General features: G+C 44.4%; 1 protein-coding gene across 1 annotated transcript in view; it reads left to right on the forward strand.

Moving 5' to 3' along the window:
- The window catches only part of ETFB (electron transfer flavoprotein subunit beta), a 33,862-nt gene extending 14,745 nt beyond the window's left edge, over positions 1 to 19,117 (forward strand). The window contains exons 3-7 of the mRNA XM_075191186.1: positions 9,135 to 9,293; positions 9,637 to 9,699; positions 11,040 to 11,198; positions 11,756 to 11,936; positions 18,862 to 19,117. Coding sequence (XP_075047287.1) covers positions 9,135 to 9,293; positions 9,637 to 9,699; positions 11,040 to 11,198; positions 11,756 to 11,926 — 552 coding nt within the window. The 3' untranslated portion in view covers positions 11,927 to 11,936; positions 18,862 to 19,117. The remainder of the gene's footprint in view (positions 1 to 9,134; positions 9,294 to 9,636; positions 9,700 to 11,039; positions 11,199 to 11,755; positions 11,937 to 18,861) is intronic.
- The last annotated feature ends 3,511 nt before the right edge of the window (positions 19,118 to 22,628 follow it).

A 22,628-nucleotide genomic window follows, 5' to 3' on the forward strand; every position in this document is an offset into this window, starting at 1 on the left:
GTTCCCTGGTGGTGGAATGGGGCAGTAATTGGCGTTATTGATGGATTTGTCTGAAGATCAGTCAGAGAACGGAGAGTCCTGGGGCTGAGAGCATTCACCGCTGGAAATGTAACACAGTTCTTCAGATACATTACACAACTGCTCTGTACATATTAAACACACAGTTCACAGGCTCCTCGCTGTGTGTATACCCTGGACTGTCTACGTTCTGCTGCACACAGGTCCCACGTGACTAGCATGTTCCCCTGGCAGCCCATGTCATGTCAGACTGCATACAAACCAGTCATATGTTTAAGATAAATATATATATTTAAAGGGGTACGAAGCCCTTTCTTTTCATGTTTTGCCTTTTGGTGAATGTTAGAACATCTATCATCATCGTTTATTTATATAGCGCCACTTATTCCGCAGCGCTGTACAGAGAACTCCTTCACATCAGTCCCTGCCCCATTGGAGCTTACAGTCTAAATCCCCTAACATACACACAGACCGAGAGAAACTAAGGGCAATTTTATATCAGCCAATTAACCTACCAGTATGTTTTTGGAGTGTGGGAGGAAACATACAAACTCCACACAGATAAGGCCATGGTCGTGAATTGAACTCATGACCCCAGCGCTGTGAGCATCTAAGCCTAGTTCCATATTGGAAAGATTCACTTCCAGCGCGATTCGATCGATAAACCGTCCAGTTATCAGTAATGTCTTCTTACACAACGTACACTGAAAGCATCAAAAGTTTGCAGCAGAAGTTGTTCCCCTGCTTTACGTTTCATTAAAATTGTATAACTTGAGTCTGTGTTTACGTGAGCGTTTTTTCCAAATGCTTTCACGTTTTTCCAAAGTTACTTTCTCGACCCCTTGAGCCGAGCTGCCTGGTTGCGTTATCTACCCCGTGACTTGTGGTTTGTGAGCGGTTTACGCGTTTTGGAGCTTTTCAGATGGTCACAGCCAAAAATGGGGAGGAAATAAAATAAATTCTGCAGCTGCCACACACAAAACTCTTTGCAATATGATGGGTTGTGTTTGTATCTTTTACATTATGAAACCAACCGCATTGCTGAAATCTGTGAAATGTAGCGGTAGCTACAGACTAACTTTGAGGACGTAGGTGTGTGTGCCCTAGGTTCTGACGGGGAGTGGTGAGGACGTAGGTGTGTGTGCCCTAGGTTCTGACGGGGGTGGTGAGGACGTAGGTGTGTGTGCCCTAGGTTCTGACGGGGGTGGTGAGGACGTAGGTGTGTGTGCCCTAGGTTCTGACGGGGGTGGTGAGGACGTAGGTGTGTGTGCCCTAGGTTCTGACGGGGGTGGTGAGGACGTAGGTGTGTGTGCCCTAGGTTCTGACGGGGGTGGTGAGGACGTAGGTGTGTGTGCCCTAGGTTCTGACGGGGGTGGTGAGGACGTAGGTGTGTGTGCCCTAGGTTCTGACGGGGGTGGTGAGGACGTAGGTGTGTGTGCCCTAGGTTCTGACGGGGGTGGTGAGGACGTAGGTGTATGTGCCCTAGGTTCTGACGGGGGTGGTGAGGACGTAGGTGTGTGTGCCCTAGGTTCTGACGGGGGTGCTGAGGACGTAGGTGTATGTGCCCTAGGTTCTGACGGGGGTGGTGAGGACGTAGGTGTGTGTGCCCTAGGTTCTGACGGGGGTGGTGAGGACGTAGGTGTGTGTGCCCTAGGTTCTGACGGGGGTGGTGAGGACGTAGGTGTATGTGCCCTAGGTTCTGACGGGGGTGGTGAGGACGTAGGTGTATGTGCCCTAGGTTCTGACGGGGGTGGTGAGGACGTAGGGGTGTGTGCCCTAGGTTCTGACGGGGGTGGTGAGGACGTAGGTGTGTGTGCCCTAGGTTCTGACGGGGGGTGGTGAGGACGTAGGTGTGTGTGCCCTAGGTTCTGACGGGGGTGGTGAGGACGTAGGTGTGTGTGCCCTAGGTTCTGACGGGGGTGGTGAGGACGTAGGTGTATGTGCCCTAGGTTCTGACGGGGGTGGTGAGGACGTAGGTGTGTGTGCCCTAGGTTCTGACGGGGGTGGTGAGGACATAGGTGTGTGTGCCCTAGGTTCTGACGGGGGTGGTGAGGACGTAGGGGTGTGTGCCCTAGGTTCTGACGGGGGTGGTGAGGACGTAGGTGTGTGTGCCCTAGGTTCTGACGGGGGTGGTGAGGACGTAGGTGTGTGTGCCCTAGGTTCTGACGGGGGTGGTGAGGACATAGGTGTGTGTGCCCTAGGTTCTGACGGGGGTGGTGAGGACGTAGGTGTGTGTGCCCTAGGTTCTGACGGGGGTGGTGAGGATGGTTTATGAGGCTGAGGTATACAGCACTTGCGTTTTTGCCAAATTGTACTTCAAAGGTCTGACTTGGATATAAGTTGGACGTAAGCCTAACTTCTTCCCACAAATATCTGCTTTGCCACCCTGCTAGCGCAGTAAAATGCAGATGAATGAGTAACGTAGCTTGCAGCCGCCTGGTCCTGAAGATATGGGTCAGGATGCACAGTCACAAATAGAGCACTGTAGGGGTGTGAACATTGCCCCTGGAGAAGCAGCCTAGTTAGAAACAAGGTACACTGTTTAGGAGGCATGTCTATTGAGGGTCCCGAAGGCCTGCTGTTGTTGCTGATGGTGTTTAAAGAAAAGAATAAATAAAAAAATTCTGTTCATTCTCTCCGAAAATAGGTAACCAACGCCAATTCTGTAGCTGGGCTGGTTACTGCTAAACGGGGGGGCAACGAGCGGCCGGTCTCTCTGCGTAAGCGTCAGCCAACGGCGGCTATTCCAATAAGGGCATGTGTCTTTACTGTGCACCTTACACCAAGTATATTGCATTTGCGTTAATCAAATGTTTTGTCAGATAATTTAATTGCTTGTGGCCTACTTTGTGTGTGACTCCTATTTATTCAGGGAAACCACAATTAAAAGAAAATATATATATCTTGCAGTCCTGTCTATACACAGCACACAAGCAAAGGAAAGCGCTTGGAAAATATGATTTAGTAGACCTTGTAGCACTATAAGGGTTAAATCATTACGGCAGTACTGCTTTCTCCGTAATAGAGGTTATAAATCCTCCCGTTCATCTGGGAGTCTTTCTGTTCCCGGCTGTGGCTATGACCCCCCCCCCCCCCCCCGGCTTTCCCGCAGCCCCTGAGCCGGTGGAGAAAGCACTCGCCGGATCTCTGTGCCTTTTCTTTTTTTTTTTTTGTTTAGTTTTTGTGACCTCAAGCAGTACAGGCTCCCTGTGGGCTCGGCTCCCTTAACGAACTGGCCGGGTTCCAGACTGCAAAGCACAACTTCAGCAAGCCGAGCGCACGGCATCGGGAAATACAGAATTGATTCTCCAAATTCCTGGCTGTCAGAAAAAAAACAATTTAGGTGTCTTCACGAACTAAAAGTCTTTTTTTTTTTTTTTTTTGCTGCTTCGCTTGTTGGTGTGAAACTTCTCACCACTTAGCTAGATGCCCTCGTTAATTGTTAGCGGATTATCCTGATATATGTTTATGGTTGGTTTGCATCCTTTGAGCGAAAGAAGATTTGAAAAGATAGAAAAGTAACAGTGAAGAAAATAGAACTTTGTGATATTAAAACTGATACATGGCATAGAACCAAACAAGCTCTGCCAAGTTATTATATGGTAATTGATTTCTATTATTAATTACAGGGACGTTTCCTTATATTTTGATTTTTATTAATTTTTTTTTCAAACATAGAATGTTCTAATGCCTATATTCCCATCCCAATTTTTAAAAAAAATATTTTGGTCAAGAGATCCTTTATGATGTATTTGATTTTAATAAATTACATGAACAATATATTTTAGATAAAAATATAGAATTATTTTAATGATTACAAATGAACCGAAAGAAAATAGATCTTGTTTCTCTCTGGGAGCACCGCTTGTAACACGTGATTGGACAGTATTTAGCTGTTAAATGTAGACACTTCAGTAAACGGGTGGTTCTGTGCGGCTAGTCGCAAAACCCATTTTTGGTTTGTAAACTTTCAGATTTAAAATTATTCTCTAATTATCTCCCCCCCCCCCCCCCCTCATTTTGGCACCAGCCTTTTTTTTAAAATAAATAAAATAAAAAGTCATGTATGTGTGTATGTGTATATATATATATATATATATATATATATATATATTACATATACATGCAAATGCCCAGTCCTTACTTATTGCGTAAGAGTTTGGCAGTTCAGGTAAAGGAGATAATTGCTGTCTGTATGAGGGTCCGAGTTAATAACATAGGGGGGGGGGGGGGCGATTGAGTAGACTGTATGTTCTGTAGGGCTTAATGTAATCTGTAGCATTTAGTGGCTTGTGTTTGGGTGGTAGTGTAGAAAGTGGGGGGACACTGTACAATGTTGGGTTTAGTGGATATTGCCTTGTACCCCATGATAGCACCCCCCCCATTTACACTGCTCCCATTGCCAGCCCTTCTTTGCACTACTCTTTTTGGAAGTCCTTTGCTTGCCTCAGACACCCAGAAATGCGTGTAGCTGCTTGATCCCATCTGCTGCACGTTGGTGGTGGGGGGTTAGGACAAGGCTTGGTAATCATCAACATTTATTTATATAGCGCCAGCAAATTCCGTAGCGCTTTACAATTGGGAACAAACATTAATAAGACAATACTGGGTAAGAGACAGAGACAGAGAGGTGAGAGAACTGACAATCTATAGGAATGCTCTTGTTGGTGGTTGTGGATCTTGCTTTGAGTACTAGAGGAGAATAGAGGAATTTCAAGTACATATAGATAATTTAGGTGTGCCTATATGTGTGCTAGGGCAGTGTTTATCTGTGTATTTGATGCAGTATGACAGGCTGGGAGCAGGTCTGTACCAGAAAGACAGTTACTCCTTTGCAGAGCAGGTGCTGTCCGGCAAAATATACTGTGCAACTGTTGCACATCAGTCCCTGCCTAGGTCTGTCCCTTGACTGGTTTGGGCTCCCTCTTTTTCAGTCTCTTTGTACATTTCTTAAATATTAATGTAGGTTAGTGTATGAGCGAGGAGGAGAGCTGCATGAAGATGGGCCTGTTGCAGGGTTTGTGGCAGCATGGTGGCTCAGTGGTTAGCACTTCTGCCTTACAGCACTGGGGTCATGAGTTCAATTCCCGACCATGTCCTTATCTGTGTGGAGTTTGTATGTTCTCCCCGTGTTTGCGCTGGTTTCCTTCGGGTGCTCCGGTTTCCTCCCACACTCCAAAAACATACTGGTAGGTTAATTGGCTTCTAACAAAAAAAAATTGACCCTAGTCTGTGTGTGTGTTAGTTAGGTGTTCTGTTGGTGATGAAGATGATGATAGTGCTGGGAGCTGACTAGTGTATAATGTCTGTACACCGCTACTGCAATATGGGCACTGTCCGCAGGCCGCCAAGTAGTGTGAAGACTAATAGATAACATAAATCCATCTTATAACGTATCTCCTGTTCCCATGGCTGAGAGTGAATCTGTTACATGAAGCTAGCCACTGTGTGTTCAGGTGGTCAATTCACTAGTACAGTGTTGGCTAACCTGTGGCACTCCAGGTGTTGTGAAACTACAAGCCCCAGCATGCTTTGCTAATATATAGCAGCTTATTGCTGGAAGGGTATGCTGGGACTTGTAGTTTCACAACACCTGGAGTGCCACAGGTTAGCCATCACTGCACTAGGGACTAAGGAACGAGACATAAGGAATGAAGTGCCTCGTGCCTCTGGAAGCAGTGACGCTCTAGAGCGAGTTGTTGGGTTGTTTTAGTGCTGAACATTGGTTCAGAACTCAAGCTGTCGGCCTTTTACCAGCACAACTGGTTCTCTGTCCGTCTCCCTCTTCCGACAAGTGGGCTGTCATTTAAATCTGTTGCTCTCAATGTCAGAAATCCGTGATGGGAGAACCTCTGACATTTCAGCTGCTGCACTAAATTTCCCAGTCTCCTCCAGCCGATAGCCTGAAGGTGCTGTCAGTGTCTAGCGCTGGAGGGCGTGCTGTGTGTGTGTGTTTTAGATTAGTAACCTTTCAATTAAGGGGTTAATGCAGCTTCAAACCTGTTTTCATATTTTATGATTTTTCGAATCCCTATTTGGAGAGTTTTGCTATCGTGGGGGTCAGTGTAACTAGACGGCAGATCTCTTTTTTTTGCAAACTTGGATTATTTACACATCCAAGTGAAGTAAACGGAACACATTGGCAGTTGTACATAAATACACATAGAAACACTTTCACAGACCGCTCCAGAACCCAGCACTCAGTCTGTGATCACTGGTACGCTCTGTACTGTGTGTGTGTGTGAGTGATGAAGTTGTGTTGTACCCTGAAATATAATCCTTTTAAGAGCTGTGATGGTTGACCCAGCTCTGCCTTCTGTCTCTGAAGGTTACAGGGAACAAAGGTTGATTTAATACCGTCTCTCATCAAAGGGGCTATTGAGGAAACCACTCTGTTCTTTGTAAGTTAAAGGACACATTGTGTACAAGAGAATGAGTGAGCATCTATCCCTTTTAGATATTGAGAACGTGAATTATTAGCAGTACAACATTACTCATTCTACAGCCGTCCTACAACAAGCACAATACTGACTTGTGATCCATATTGTGCCTAAAAGGCTTATCTCCCCCCTTTGCCCTGCGTTTCCTACCCGCTGGCTGCGTTATCGTCTCATCTCCTGAGTAGGGGCACAGATGTCTTGCTCCATCCACAGGATGAGCCCTTCCTCCCTCACCCCGTCCACCTCCCCTATCCCCCCCACCCCCCTCCACATCCAATCCACAGACCTGTCAGTTCTGCTTTTCTGCTCCAGTAATTCTAGCAGGGAGCCATCCGCACTCTGCTTTTATTTTGTCTTTTATTTATTTATTTTTGGCCGCCGCTCATCATTTTCCAAATAGGACGGAGTGATTCGCCTTTTATGCTGTTGCTGCGCACGTTTCCTTGCCGTCCGCTGTTCACAAACCTGAATCATTGAGAGATTTGTTGGCCCTTTTTGCTAACATTAGCCCATCGCAGCCTTTTTACTTTCAGCTATTCTTGGTCCTTTTGTATAGTAGCCGTTGCCCTCTCCTTTCTCCATATTGTCCTGTTTCTTCACCCAACCCCATCTGCTAACTCAATTTTCTTTTTTCTCTCCCTCTCTCTCCCTCTATGGTTAATGATTCAGAAAGCTCTGATTCGATGGTATCTGCGGCTTCCTCCCTCCCTCCTCCGCCTTTTAAATGTCAGTGCGGCAGCGAGCGCACGTCTCCCCGTGTGTGCAATGCTCTCGGACAGGGTGCTGATTAGTACGTTTTGCATTCGGCATTGTCATATTAAGCAGCACCAATCAAGCCCCGTGTCTTATCGCACTGGCGTTCTCTGTACTGCAGACGTATCAAAGATGATGACTCCAGCTGCCAGACCGTTCCTTATTCCCGGCACAGGATTTTTGACCTTGAACGCCACAGTCCCTTTGCCTCCGGCACCGTGTTTTGATCTCCTAATACTCGGGATTTTAACCCCCTCCCCCCCCTGTCCCGTCCCTGTGGTTGAAAGGAATTGATAAGATCTATAATTTCTGCAAGAGGACTAAAATGGTAAAATAAGTAATCTATATAGTACAAGGAGTGCACACTGGGGATTCTCTGCAGAGACATTGCCTATGGGTTATTCATTCCCGTATGTACAGCAAGCTGGCCTGTCTAATCCTGTTATCTGACCCATGGGGAATGGAGGGAATTGTCAGTGTATGCGTATAGAAAATATATATAATCATTTGTACAGGATTGTGATGTGTGTTGTACATGAGAGATACTGGATATTATACTGTTGTCCCGGTGTGAATCTGTATACTACGCCAGTATTACCTGCAACATATAGGTGTAAATGTATACTATTGTATAAAAATAGTGAAATCATGTCCCAATGCTAAAGGAATAATATCTATATCTTCTACACATACTGATCTTAAATATAAAAGAGGAACTTCAATTAAAGAGCTAAAGATACATTAAAAAAAAAAAAATAGATTATATATTATAATGGATATAGACTTCTGCGGCAGACAGACCAGCGATGTAATACAGAAATGTTCCGGACACACTACTGTTGTTTTGTCCTAAATTAAAATTTTTCTAAGATAATGGTAATAGAGCCTGAACACTAGAGCTAAACAAACCCCAGGTAGACAAAATTATTATTTTTCCCGTAATCAATTAATTAATAAAGCATCAGCCTATTGGGTAGTGCTGTGAATTGAGGGGATTAGGATGCAGATAAAGAACAGTGAAATGGTCGGTAAAGATGTCCCTGCACAGAAGAGCTTGCAATCTAAGAGGTACTTAATAAACGACGATTGGGGCCTAATTTTGCCAGACATTTCTATCGCTGTATAGATTCTTACCCGTATAGATTCTTGCTTCTTATATGGCCGTTGCGCATATACTCTCCCAGCAGATGTAACACTGTTGTGATATTAAAAATACGCAGGATAATTATCAGGTTATATTTCAGATTAGCTGAAACAGAAGATAAATGATTGGACGTGCTGTAATACGCCAACTGCTTCTGCTGCTGCTTCTCTTCTTGGACTCTTAGTCCCGATACATGTGGCCATCTGAATGGTAACCCTGGGCCTGATTCATTTAGGATCTTAACTTGAGAAATTTCTTATTTCAGTCTCCTGGACTAAACCATGTTACAATGCAAGGGGTGCAAATTAGTATTCTGTTTTGCATATAAGTTAAATACTGACTGTTTTTTCATGTAGCACACAAATACTTGATAGCTTATTTGTACACTGAAATTTAAAGTTGATATTTGTGTGCTACATGAAAAAACAGTCAGTATTTAACTTATATGCAAAACAGAATACTAATTTGCACCCCTTGTATTGTAACATGGTTTAGTCCAGGAGACTGAAATAAGAAGTTTCTCAAGTTAAGATCCTTAATGAATCAGGCCCCCTGTTATCTTCTAATATAAAGGATTATTTGTTGCCTAGAAGGTCACGTCGCTATGTGTGCTACAGTTCCGGAGTTGTCACACGTAGTGTTAATAAAACCGCTTGTGTGCACGACTCCGTTTTTCTCTTGCAGACACCCTTTTTGTACCGCTCTCTCTTCTGCTTTTGTGAGTTTTGCCACCTTTCCCTGGCACAATATGTCCCTCAACCTTCCCTCTGTCTTTTCAGGAGACCATCCGGACAGCTTTAGCCATGGGAGCGGACCGCGGGGTCCACGTGGAGGTGTCCGCGAAGGACTGCGAAAGCCTGGGACCTTTCCAGGTCTCAAAGATCCTGGCGGCTTTGGCCAAGAAGGAGAATGTGAATCTTGTGCTCCTGGGAAAGCAGGTGAGCGATGTAGCTGTGTGACGGATCCCGGAACTAGTCAGTAGATCACTCTGTTATACGATGATCTGTGAACTGGTAACCTGTAATTCTCAGTAACTTCATGATGAAGCTCTGCTCCTAGATGGTAGTTCAGATGAGTGCCAGGATCCCAACTTATTTCATGGCTGTAAGCAGTTATTACTAATACCAGTATATGTCACTTCAGTTTTCCCATGCACATGCACACTGTGATTGCTTTATTGTCCCCTGTAAATCACCTCCTGCCCTCCCGGTGCCTCTCTCGCATAATATTGTTCAGTGATGCCCCCCAGCTCAGCACTTTCCTCTCTCTCTCTTCTTGCAGGCCATTGATGATGACTGTAATCAGACCGGACAGATGACCGCTGCTCTGCTTGACTGGCCTCAGGTACACTCTGCTCTCCGGCTGTGTCTTGTTTGCTGGAAAATAAGAGAATTGGCTTTGGTGATGCAGTTTAACGTGTGGAGCCGGATGGAGGATTTGCTGCTGAATTGCTGAGAGGGGGCTGAGCGATGCTTTTTAGCTGGTTACTAATGGGTCTTGGGGTGAAACACTGGAGCACAGCTGTCCTTTTCATCGTATAGATAGATATTCAGCATAATTTGTTTGATCTACAAACCTTCTATATTAGTCTGACTTTGTTTTAAAAGGATGCTCCCCAACACATTTTTTTGTTTCTTCTGTTTAAATGATAAATCATTTTCTAATGGAAAGAGGGGAGTTTTTTTGCGGACCGAACCCCCTAGGGAATCCACCCCCGTGCTGACCAGCCCAGGACTGTTGTCATGGCAGGGGGGACCTCACACTGTGGGTTCCCCTATCATAATGCCACCAGCCTCAGCTGCCCCCCCCCCTGATTTTCCACCGGCCAGGCTGGCAGCACTAGGGTTAATATGACTGGGCCTATTAAATATAGGGAAGTAGTCTAAAGCTGGTCATAGCGAGCTCAGGTTACAGGACCGATATCAGATTTAGGCCCCCACGTAGTGGCGGAGGAGTTGCGATCAGGGCATTAAGCCCCTCTGTAGATGACGTCACACAGAGGCCGATGGCGGAGATCTGCATAATGTGCTTGGTGATAATTTGATCACATATGAACTCAACCATCATACAGCGCAGGATCTCTTGGCTGCAAGTAATCTCATTGAGTTGCCATGGTGAATAATTTTAAGGTGAAGATCAGCATTCTGGTTATTAGGATTGTTTTAATCACCTATATTATATGTTATGTAAAATGATTAAACCGGATGTAAGTGATTCTTAGGAGAGTACGTTCTATGTGATATGTGTTCCCCTTATAATTTACAGTAGGGATTAGAAGTCACAAGTGTTTTTCGAGCATGTAACTGGACAAGACTGTAGTCGAAGTGGTTTTATCTGTATCGCAGAACTCCGTCTGCAATATCTATAGAGGGTACCTGGCGTGTTTCTGTAATGAACAGTGAAGTGATGATGTCACAACTGTTGGATTATAATCGCTGACCTCAGAACTCAATAGTTTATACAGTTGATATTTACAGGAGATTAGCATTGGTTGTCTGAGTTGTGCACAAGAACATCTATCTTCTATTATTGTTACGTCTACATTGTAACTTAAAATGGTTTCTAGAAAAGCTATGAGCCACATCAATAGATATATTTACTTACACAAGTGTTGTAAGGTGATCGCATACAGGAAATCATTATAAGGTACTAAGGTCCCTCCGTTGATATCCCTTCTTATCTAGGCGACCTTTGCATCGGAGGTTACGGTGGAAGGGGAGAAAGTGACCGTGCTTCGGGAAGTAGACGGCGGCCTGGAGACCATCAGCATGAAGCTCCCAGCGGTGGTGACTGCCGACCTCCGTCTCAACGAGCCGCGTTACGCCACTCTACCGAACATCATGGTGAGGCCGGGTTAAGTCGCTGCTGAGCGAGAGGCGTCTGGCGCTCAGCGCCTCTTCCAGAACACGGATGAGTAGATCTAAGTGACGGCGCTGTAAGGCTTCGGGCGGTGAAGATGTTGCATGTTTGAAATGGGCATATTAAGTAGGAATTACGCTGCTGTGATCTCTATCTGGGACTCTGTGTACAGCTCAAGCGAGGAACAGTGTGTTTACATAAGCGCTAATTAGACTTTAGTGGAAATGCCCCATCCGTGAACTATACAGCTGCTGTTAGCTAAAATATTCATCTGTAAAGCGTCTGGAATTTGTATTTTTTTTTTAATGAGTTTCCTGAAAATAAATGGGTTTAATTTCCTTAAATATATGCTGCAGATCAGAATAAATGAACCCGTTTTGGCTGTCGCTGCTCTCCTTTAATTGCAGGTGTTGGGTTCAGCCGAACGTAAGTCGCGTGTTAGGGGGCCAAGCGAGACCCCTTTTATGGCTCTCTCCATGCGGATGGGGAGGAAGGTGCAGTCCACCCGGGTAACTCTCCTGCTCTCCTTGATGTTTTCCAGAAAGCCAAGAAGAAGAAGATCGAGTCCGTGAAACCGGCAGACCTGGGGGTGGACACGTCAAGCCGTTTACACATTCTGAGCGTGGAAGATCCGCCGCAGAGGCTGGCCGGCGTGAAAGTGGAGAGTGTAGAGGACCTTGTAAACAAGCTGAAAGAGAGTGGGAGGATATAACGAACACCAGGTTAGTCCAATCACCATTTTATTACCAGTTATTGGTCGGGCTGTAGGATGCAACACAATTTAAATAAAAACCTCTCTGAAAACATATTTCGGCTAAGTTCTATGGTACTTTGGCAGTCTGAACTTAAGCAACTAGAGAATTCGTCTAATTGTTTCATGTACATCCTCCCGACACTCACATGTACACACTCACTGGCACCCTTCCACTCACACTCATTACATGCTTTCATTATCGTTTTTTTTGGGGGTTTTTTCTTGCAACAATGAGAACTTTACTTAGATTTCACCGCAGTCACACAGAACGGGAGCAGGCAGAAGGGCACCGTGCTGCTCCCTGTCCTTACTGTAGTCTCTCCTGACCCATCGGCGGAGTATTCTTAGATGCTCTGCTTCACGCTATGGGCGGAACGCTGCATGTTGGCTTCTACAGAAACACACAGCCACTTGACAGCTTCACCCTGACTGACAGGCGGGAGAGCAAATAAGTTGGAGGAGGCGGGACCATAAACCGATGTGCTGCAGTGTTATTGGACGCTGCAATAGGATGCTTTTTACTCTGATGGGGCCTATTTAACCAATAGGAGGAAGTTGTCGCCTCTTTAATTGGATCATAAGATGCAGAGAGGATTAGCAGATCGTTTCAAATCTTAAATGTGCATCTTGTGTTTGGAGTTTAGGTAGAGCACCCCATTGCAATGTGCAACTCTTTGATAGTATTCGAGAGAGATGACTATATCTGGTGCCTCCATTTTTTGGGGGGATAATTAAATGCTTAACTAGAAAGGGGGGGGCTCACTATGTTGCTCTCCATGTCGCTTAAAAATATGGGGGCGGCTCTTTTAGAAGCCACATTATTCACCCCCTCTAGTTGCTTAATTTGTGGGAGGGCACCCACATTTGAAAAAAAAGAAAACCCTTCTCTTTCAAACAAGGGAACGTCTATATTTATTGGCTGTTGATCTCTCACAGTCATCAGACAAATACACACCGTTATGTAAATAGAAGTATTGGGTGCATATATGTAATACTGTCCGCCCTTAATGCTTTATGTTCAGCCGATACAAACGGGGTAATATTCTTGTTGCGAGACAAAACAAACCCACTTTTTCTACTGTTTTCCCAACTTAAATGTAGTAAATACGTTGGAGATGTCCCACCATCTCCTGGAAATGTATTGTGCGTTCCAGCCTTGGCTTAGTAATTAATCCCTTTTTGGGTGCTCTATTTTTTTTTTTCTATGTTCTTAAATTTATACGTCTTGCACCAACTTTTCTTTTGTTACCAAAATAGGCTCCGCCCAGGGGTGTGCTGTGGGTTAGCGAAGATTGTACCAATGTGGGTCACAGAATGACCACAAGCAATCCACGGAATATGTGACCTACTCCTAGGGGGGATTCAATCGACCACGTTGTACGGGAGAACCGCGCGGTCCGCGCTCTTTCACAGTTAGTACGGTCATGTTAACGCAGATTTTGGTTCGCGGCTCACAGAGCTGCAAACAGAAATCGGCTCTGAAGTTACCGTTGTAACGGTAATTGTGCGTGGGCCGCGCTGTTCTCACGAGCAACTCGGCCGTTTGAATCCCCCTCCTAGTGGTCATCCTTTACGATGTATCAATGTGGGCCGGCAGAGCCTCTAGGTTTTCTGATCAGTAATGTATGATACATTTTGTTAGAACAATCCTAACATAGCATTAAACACTATAGTAAGTTCCTTTAAAATTGCCTGTGCAATATCTCTTTCAGTCTGTTGGCCATGTGCTACTAGCATAATAAAAACATAAAAATAAGACAAAAAAAACAAAAAACAAAGCAAGACCTGAACCCCCCCCCCAGTACTTTGCACATTGCGGCTGCATTATTAGTCCCGTGGACTTGCAGTTGGTAGTGAATGCCGCTTTTCTCCGCAGCTGTACCTCGCCTCACCAATTAGGCAATTAATTAATCTTAACTAGTTAATTGGAGTTGCCATCTTGCGACGTGAAGTGCCTCCTGCCAAGGAGGGGGTGACTGGGAAATGCCGTCAATATTTTGGTCCGTGATTTGATAAATATGTGTTAATTATGCCTTCGTTTACGGAGATTGTAATGTCAGCGACAGAACCCTCAGTCACAGCCACAAGCAGCGCGTCGTGCCGGGGCCGGAGGATTCTAGCTCACTGTCCTGTCTGTAAATGCCAAGTACGGCAGAGCAGAGGATGGTTCATCATAAACCCCCCATCAGAGAAGATTTAAAGTGAAGAAACAACAAAATGGTAGGGAGTGCCAAGAGGGAAAGAAAATAAAAAATAAAAAGTTGATCTGATGGCAGATCTTGTTCGTATTATATGTTTATTAAAACATTAAAATCATATTGTATATGTTACAAATCAACGTCATCAAAACATGACCTTAATTTCTAGACGTTCAATGTGATATGTCTCTCTATGGATTGTATAAAGTACACTTTATACACTGGCCAGTACACTTGAAAAATAATAATTAAAAATGAAACACGTGTTGTAAATAAAAGCTTTTGATCCGCTTTTAAATAGACTGGAGTATTATATAATGGCCCAATCTCGCCCACTAGATGTAGTCTTCTGAACAGTGAAGATGGATTCTCTCATGAGATTTTTTTCCAGTGTCCTAATGTTAGGATGAAGACGCTATATATCCCTTTCTTCACGATATTCACAATATGGGCTAAAGTCTGCCAGCCAGGCCCTGAATAAGGCTATATGTTATGCTAAAAACTATAGTGCTATGGATTTTTTCAGGGAGGGGGCCCCAAACCAGTATCTTGCCTAGGGCCCCATGAGGTCTAAATCCGGCTCTGCATCAGAGATATATCGTGATGAAAACGTCTACATGCCAGATAAAAAAAATGAACATTAAAGGTCCATATAGCACTGCAGAATGGAATATTTATTTAATTTTCCAGTACATACACGCTGGTCAGCACTGCGAGAGAGTGTTTGTTTATCTTCTGAATGTCAAATTTCCAGCTGCTTGTTGTAAACTTTAGAACCGTGGTTGATGTCTGTCAAAATCCCAATATCATTAGTCCAAGCTAAGGGATAATGATTGCTTGTTGAGAACGATATAATAGATAAACAGTTCAATGTCCCTGTTTCCTCCAAAAATATTTCCAGGTACTTGAAAACCTGTAAACCTAACGCGTTTCGTTAGCATATGAGCTAATGTTTTCATTTTTAATTGTTATTTTTCAAGTGTACTGGCCAGGCACTTTATACAATCCATAAAGAGACAAATCACATTGAACATCTAGAAATTTATGTCATGCTTTAATGGAGTTGATTTGTAACACATACAATCTGATTTTAATGTTTTAATAAACATATGATACTAACAAGATCTGCCATCCTATCAACTTTTTATTTTTTATTTTCCATCTCCCTCTTGCAGCACCCTACCATTTTGTTGATTCTATATATAACAAAAGAAACACTAAAGAAACAAAAACTAAAGAAACAAATTCTAATTGTCCTGCTCTTTCTCGGCACTCCTCCCATCATGCAGCATTCCGGTGCCAGTCACATGACGTACCATACATCCTGTGTGTTACTAGGTGGGCATCGTCACACGCTCTCCTCGTTGCCCCTTACTCACACAGGGAAGACGTTACCGCCAAGTCCCCAGGGCCCTCCTCTTGCCTACATTTAGCATGGCGTGTGGGTAGAAGGGACACTTCGCACCCTTGTTTGTCACCTGTCAGGTCCAGAGATTCCCTGGCAGCGTACACGGTGTGATAAGATCCCCCGGAAGGTTTGTCACAGCTGTTTCCCCCACGGCGTAGCGTGACCCAACATGACGTCTCCTCCAGGCTGTTCATCGTTGTCAGGAAAACTCTGAGAATATAGAAACACAACCTGGCAGCTGCTTAACCCATCTCGCTGCAGAACCAGGAGATGAATCGTTTGCAGGCACCAAGTTGTCCCCTTCCAAGGCTGTTCTGTTACTTCTCATCCTCCCTGACTGATACTCTCTGTGTCGCTCTATCTGGTTGTGTTTCTTTTTAAAGGGAAACTCTAACATCAAACATTCCATTACCGTCATTGTGACGGGGAGGGGGGGAACAAGTGTAGCTCCCCCACCAGTAGGAGGAGACCACTGAAGAATTTTTCTGACCGACATGCTGTCTCAAACGATTATACCTACGACTGAAGGTCCGATCAGTCTGGTTATTCATACGTACACACTGACACGATTTACCTTCAGATCTGTGCTCTTCATCTGGTCCTTCATCTGGTCCTCTAGTCTTCAGAGAATGACAGCACAATATTCATTCATTCATTATTGTCACATTGTCACACTGATTAAAACCATCTTGTTATAACTATCTACACGTCCTAACGAATTTCGTTAGCATCTGTGACTCTGAAACGAAACATTCTGTCTCGGAACAAACAAATGAATTATTCCTTCTATAGCACTCTCTACATTTATTCACTCTGACATTCATCACTAGCATCGGCTGAAAAGTGCCAGATTCTGTAAACTCTATGGAGATCGTTGGCATGAGCGCATACACGCTACATGATCGTTAGGTGATTGATCGGAAAATAGTAAACAGTACGACCAACCAAATGAAACGATGATCGGCACTGATGGCAGTGGCCTCTTTCAGCAGGATAATGCTCCCTACCACACTGCAAAAATAGTTCAGGAATGGTTTGAGGAACATGACAAAGTTCAAGGTGTTGACTTGGCCTCCAAATTCCCCAGATCTCAGTCTGATCGAGCATTTGTGGGATGTGCTGGAAATACAAGTCTGAGCCATAGAGGTCCCATCTCACAACTTACAGGACTTAAAGGATCTGCTGCTAGCGTCATGTTACCAGATACCACAGGACACTTTCAGAGGTCTTGTGGAGTCCATGGCTCGAGGGGTCAGAGCTGTGTTGGTGGCACGAGGGGGACCTACACAATATTAGGCAGGTAGCTTTAATGTTGTGGCTGATCAGTGTGTATATATCTCTTCTTATTAGCTCAGACACCTAACATGAGATTAAACCAGACTCGCTCATCTCCCCTTCCAGTAATGGCAGAGATCAGCCGTCAATCATATCTGTAATTCAAATCATGTTCAATATTTACATTGTCACACAAACATCAGCGAGGAAGTGATTGGAATGAATGTAATTATTGAAGGATGTCCTGCTGTGTCTCCGACAAGTGGCAAACACCTCATCACTGACTTGTTTTATCACTCGCCCACAGCGAGAAATGTTATTTTATGTTACACAGGAGCGGTACAGGGTGACAGCTTGACGTGTGGGCTATTAGCATTGTGTCAGTGTCCCCATGTATGTGTGTGTAACGTGGGGAAGGTGTGATGTGATGAGTACACACCGTTCCGTGATCATCCTGCTAATTGAACGGCGATTGGATCTTTTTTGGCGGCTGTCAGTTTTCAGCTGATTTATCAGTCACTCTCAGTTATGCATCTGATTAGTGATCGGCTCGGTACCTACAGACTACAGTGGTTAAATAAACCTCCTGCAGGCAGCGGTGCGGCCATTTTGTGACCTGTACTAATATCTGTGAGAATTTACCTCAGTAATATTAGGCAGGCGGAGCCTCGATGATGTCACTGGTTCCTGGCAAGTTCATTGGCCAGCTGACCCACCACACAAAATGGCTGCCTCCACTGGAAGTGACGGGTCTAACTAATGGAACCGTTAATGAGTCTCACAAATTATTACTTATTACCTATTGTACCACGTTGATCTGGTGTTATTGAAATGCTAGTATTTGCCTTTTTAATATCTATTATTAATCATAATAATGATAAACTATTATAGTTTTAAATAGCACCAATCCTATTACTCAGTGCTGTACAGAGAACAGTAGTCATTCATATCAGTCCCTGCACCATTGGAGCTTACAATCTAAATTCACTTCCAAACATACACTGAGGTCTGTGTTTTGTTTTTGTTTTTTTTATTTTTTAGAAGCCATTTAACCTATCAGTGTGCATGGGTTCCCTCCACAGTCCAAAAACACACTTCAATGAAGAACACACAAACTCCACCACGTAGGAAACTGAATGTAGTTTTCGACCTCAGTGCTATGAGGCTGCATTACTGACCACTGTGCTAGAGTACTGTTTTATTTTATTTTTTCCAGTTATCGTTATGTATTATAATTAGTTAAACAAAATATTTCCTCACGACTGGTTAATTGAGACAAGACGGAGCAAATTCAGCATAAATAAAATAGTCATTACACACAAACTGGACCCCCAAATGCTACAAACACCCAGATATTTGTCGTCCTAACCCCCCACCCAATTCCTACTTTTACCTTTAAAGGACAAGTTAAAGCCACTAGTTCAGTGTTGGTTAACCTGCGACACTCCAGGTGTTGTGAAACTACAAGTCCCAGCATACCCTTCCAGCAATAAGCTGTTATATATTGGCAAAGCATGCTGGGACTTGTAGTTTCACAAACACCTGGAGTGTCACAGGTTATCCAACACTGCACTAGTTGATATTTTTATATGACAGGTTGTGTATTATTGGTTTGTTTATACATAACTACAGAAATCCATGCATCTTGTGCTTTTCATGTTAGGAGGGAGGGGCCTCTCTATGTAAGCAGGCAGAGTTAGAGTGACAGCTGGCAAGTCTTGTGTTGCAGAAATGCCCTGTGCTGATTAGTGGATTTACCCAAGGGGGCAGGGCCAGTGATGTCGCAGTAACTTTTGACCTGTGTCAGATCCCATCAGGGCATTGTCTTAAATCTTTAGGGGAGCTCCAGCAGCGGAGAGGTAATATATTAAAGTTTTTAACAGCACTTTGGTGGGATGTTAGGTTATCACTGAACATTTTTGAATGCTTAGAAAACAGAAACAAATTGCATCAGAATAGTTCTTATGTAAAAATGTTTTCAAACTTAATTTTTAATGTTTAATGTTTTTCAGATCCCAGCAATGTCCCATCTCCTGCAGAGGGTCGTGTCGCCTCCTGACTGTGCCGTCCCAGTCCCCTGCCGGTGCCTTCCCGGAGACCTTCCGGCCACAGATCACGATTGTACGAGACTCTGGCTGATGCTCCTTTAACAGGGAATCTTATGGAAGAGAGAAACTGAAATCAAACTGTGTTGGCTGGTTTTATTTTTATTTTTTTCCACTGTAATTAAGCTACGTCTATAAATAAACGTTTCTCCTTTGTACGTCCGGACTGTAGTTTCCTGGTGATTATTTAATAACTGGGCACCGTGGGGGACAGATGAGGCCGCGCAGATTATTATAGATGAGCTACAACGAGAGAGCGACCGTGTGTGACATTCTCTGCAAGTTCCCGGAACTTCTCCAGATTATTAGTCTTAAGTAAAGTGGCCGGCAGATACCGCAGTGCCGTCCTGCTATCTGTAATTAGAGAGTATTATCTGCAATCTGATGTTGGGTTGAGCCTTTCTGTGCTTTTCATCTCTAATGCTACAAGGATGTAATTGTCTCCGCAGTATTATAGAGCGACCAGGAACTTTTCTATAACTGCTGAGTACGGAACCGTACTTGCAAAGGATTCTGGGAGATGATCATCTTGACGGTTTGCTCGGTAGATGACTATTATTCCCTGATAACTGGCACTGAAGTCACAGAATTTCATATAAATAAAGTTAGTAGTGGGTTCATTTCCGACATTTATTTTGTGGGGGACGGGGGGGATTGATGGACCGTACAGCACAGTCCTAAGGCAATAGCCGTGTCTGTTTGTTTAGATGTCGCGGTGTGACCTTTTCAGAGAGTTGGATATGTTGCGCCTACACAAATTTAACCTAATTAGCTAAAACCGCTTTTTACGTTTCTCTCAATCTGGCCTTTAGAAATGATCTTTTAATTCGCCAACAAGCAAAATCATTTTGTGGATTTTGTCATAAGCTAAAAAAAACACTTCCCGTCGTTCGTAATGGGACACTTGTAATTCCAACAGCTACTTAAATGTCAGAAAATGAGCATTTAATTCAACCTTTCAGTGAAACTTTTAACGTTTTCATTGACGGCCATGAGGACGTAACCTGTAGTTGCTGGTTTATTAAACAAAAAAATGCCCCCTAAAATTACCGGAGGGCGCTGATCTAGGTATAGACTGTGTAGTCCGCTCCTGGTCAGGGACAGCGTAGGAAGGAAGCTACAGGTGATATGGCATTGGGACATAGTATGTCCCCTCATAAGAGGAGCAGTACACTAGCCCAGTGTTGGCTCACCTGTGACACTCCAGGTGTTGTGAAACTACAAGTCCCAGCATACCCTTCCAGCAATAAGTTGCTATATATTGGCAAAGCATGCTGGGACTTGTAGTTTCACAAAACCTGGAGTGTCACAGGTTAGCCAACACTGCACTAGCCAATGCTGATCAAAGATATTTTGGGGGAGCGGGGGGGGGGGGGGTTGCGTCCCTTTCTGCAGGAGTAGCAGTTGGGGAGGGGGTTTTACCTAGATTTTTAATTGAGGCTAAAGTTGTTTGAAGTCTGTTGTGAACCAACATGATGTATAATGCGTAATATGAGTCCGGTTCCTGGTTCTCTGCTTTTTTTTTTTCTTTTTTTTTTTTTTTTTTTTTTTACCTGCAGGTTATAGACAGGGGCTGATGCTAACTTGGGCGTGCGCCAGTTTGGTCACAGTGAAATAAGCTGATTTGTACGGCGCATGCACACACGCAGTAGTCTGTATGGCAGAATCTGACACTGACCAGCACTGGAGAGGTGGAACGGGCGAGGGAACGGGTGTGGAAACGCAGCCAAAGGGTGTTCTCTTCCCCAGGTGCTGACCAATAGGAGCACAGCTGCTCTGTATTGATTAGAAGCTGCTAGGGTGCCCGTCCTGTCGCTGGCGTTGGTGCTCAGCTGGCAGCGTGTCCTGGTCACTCCACAGGCTTGTTGTGGGTTTGTTTTATGCCCCCCCCCTGATGGATTGCAGACAGGAAGAAACAGGCCCCCTCCCCAGGATTTAGGTAAGTTGTAGAGTGGTGAATGAGGGTACATGGGGCAGCTTTTATTTGTAACTGTTTTTGACAGCATTTGTCTGTTTTTTTATTTTACAAATTTTATATATTTACAGGTCCCAGCAGACTCTGGATGCCCAGGTATGCTCTGCCAGCCTGGCAATTGTACCAACACTAGAACCAGCATACCCAAAGGCTTGCTGGGACTAGTAGTGCACCTGCAAAATAAATACTGGTGTTTCAATTTAAAGTTTATTACATCCCCAGGTAAGGGGGTCTTTTGTTCTGAGGGGGTGACCCCATGCTACAGTTCTCCCTGCTATCACCTGCCCTGCCTGGCATGTGCCCCCCTCTTTCCCATTTTGCCATTTCCGTTACCTGGCCAGGCTATGAGCGTTGGTGCTAGCAAATATATATATATATATATATGTGTGTATGTATGTATATATATGTGTGTGTGATCATTTACACTAATTATCATCAGGATAACATCTCGCCAGTATGATGATTTGCTTAATAGTATGTGGCAAGATTAAATTACCTGCATTATCCTTTCCCATATACACCTTCTAGTGGAAAGCTTTAAAAGTATTATATTTGGTTTTTGTTAGAGGGTTTTTTTAATGCCTGTTCTATGGAAAGCAAATCCAGACCCCAGCTCTCCTCAGACCTGCCGTGTGTGTTTTATCCATCAGTCTGTCTGGCAGGATCACCTCTCCTGCAGGTGGTGAGAGAGGCTGCACACTCACCTAGCTGGAGGCTATTACTAGATATATACAGAACTGTCCCTCCCTGCACAGGACTGCTCCCGTCATCACATGGCTGCTCTGGAAACACCTTTTCACTGCCTAAAAATAACAAGTGTACAGCCCTTTCAAACCGAAAATAGACAAACCTGCATTACCAGCTCACGTCCTGTGTTTGTGTGTTTGTGTGTTTGTGTGTTTGTGTGTGTGTGTGTGTGTGTGTGTGTGTGTGTGTGTGTGTGTATAAAACCTGGGTCTGTAGTGACATTGGGTCCTGGCCAGTTTATTTTGTACTATGTTTACTCCGCGTCTAAATATTAGTCCAGCAAATGTTTGATATACAGTGAAACGATTTCCCTTTTGTTACACTAAACCAACGTGATTCAGTCCTGAGTTTCTCCGGCTCAGTTTCACACTACTTGTGCAATGTTGGACCTGTGTTATTTATTCCAACTCTGCTCCTCTTTCCATCTTTGAGGACTAGAGTGGCGATGATGAGTGGGTAAAAGCGTTCAGGACGGGCTGCGTTACACTGGGCTACGTGGAATGGGCCTATATATCGATGAAGCAAGAAATCGGAGCATTGCTCATAAGACCAGCTGAAGGCCTGGCTATGTCTGTACAGACCCCTCAGGCAGGAGGTAAATGTTGCGTTGCTGGGACGAGTACAGTGTCTGTGTGTCAGCACAGTGGCCTAGTGGTTAGCACTTCTGCCTCACAGCACTGGGGTCATGAGTTCAATTCCCGACCATGGCTTTACCTGTGTGGAGTATGCATGTTCTCCCTGTGTTTGCGTGGGTTTCCTCCGGGTACTCCGGTTTCCTCCCACACCCCAAAAACATACTGGTAGGTTAATTGGCTGCTATCAAAATTGACCCTAGTCTCTCCCTCTCTGTCTGTCTGTGTTTGTGTGTGAGTGTGTGTCGATATTAGGGAATTTAGACTGTAAGCTCCAATGGGGCAGGGACTGATGTGAGTGAGTTCTCTGTACAGCGCTG

Source organism: Mixophyes fleayi, chromosome 11 (assembly GCF_038048845.1).
Source record: "Mixophyes fleayi isolate aMixFle1 chromosome 11, aMixFle1.hap1, whole genome shotgun sequence".
Classification (NCBI taxonomy): Eukaryota; Metazoa; Chordata; class Amphibia; order Anura; family Limnodynastidae; genus Mixophyes; species Mixophyes fleayi.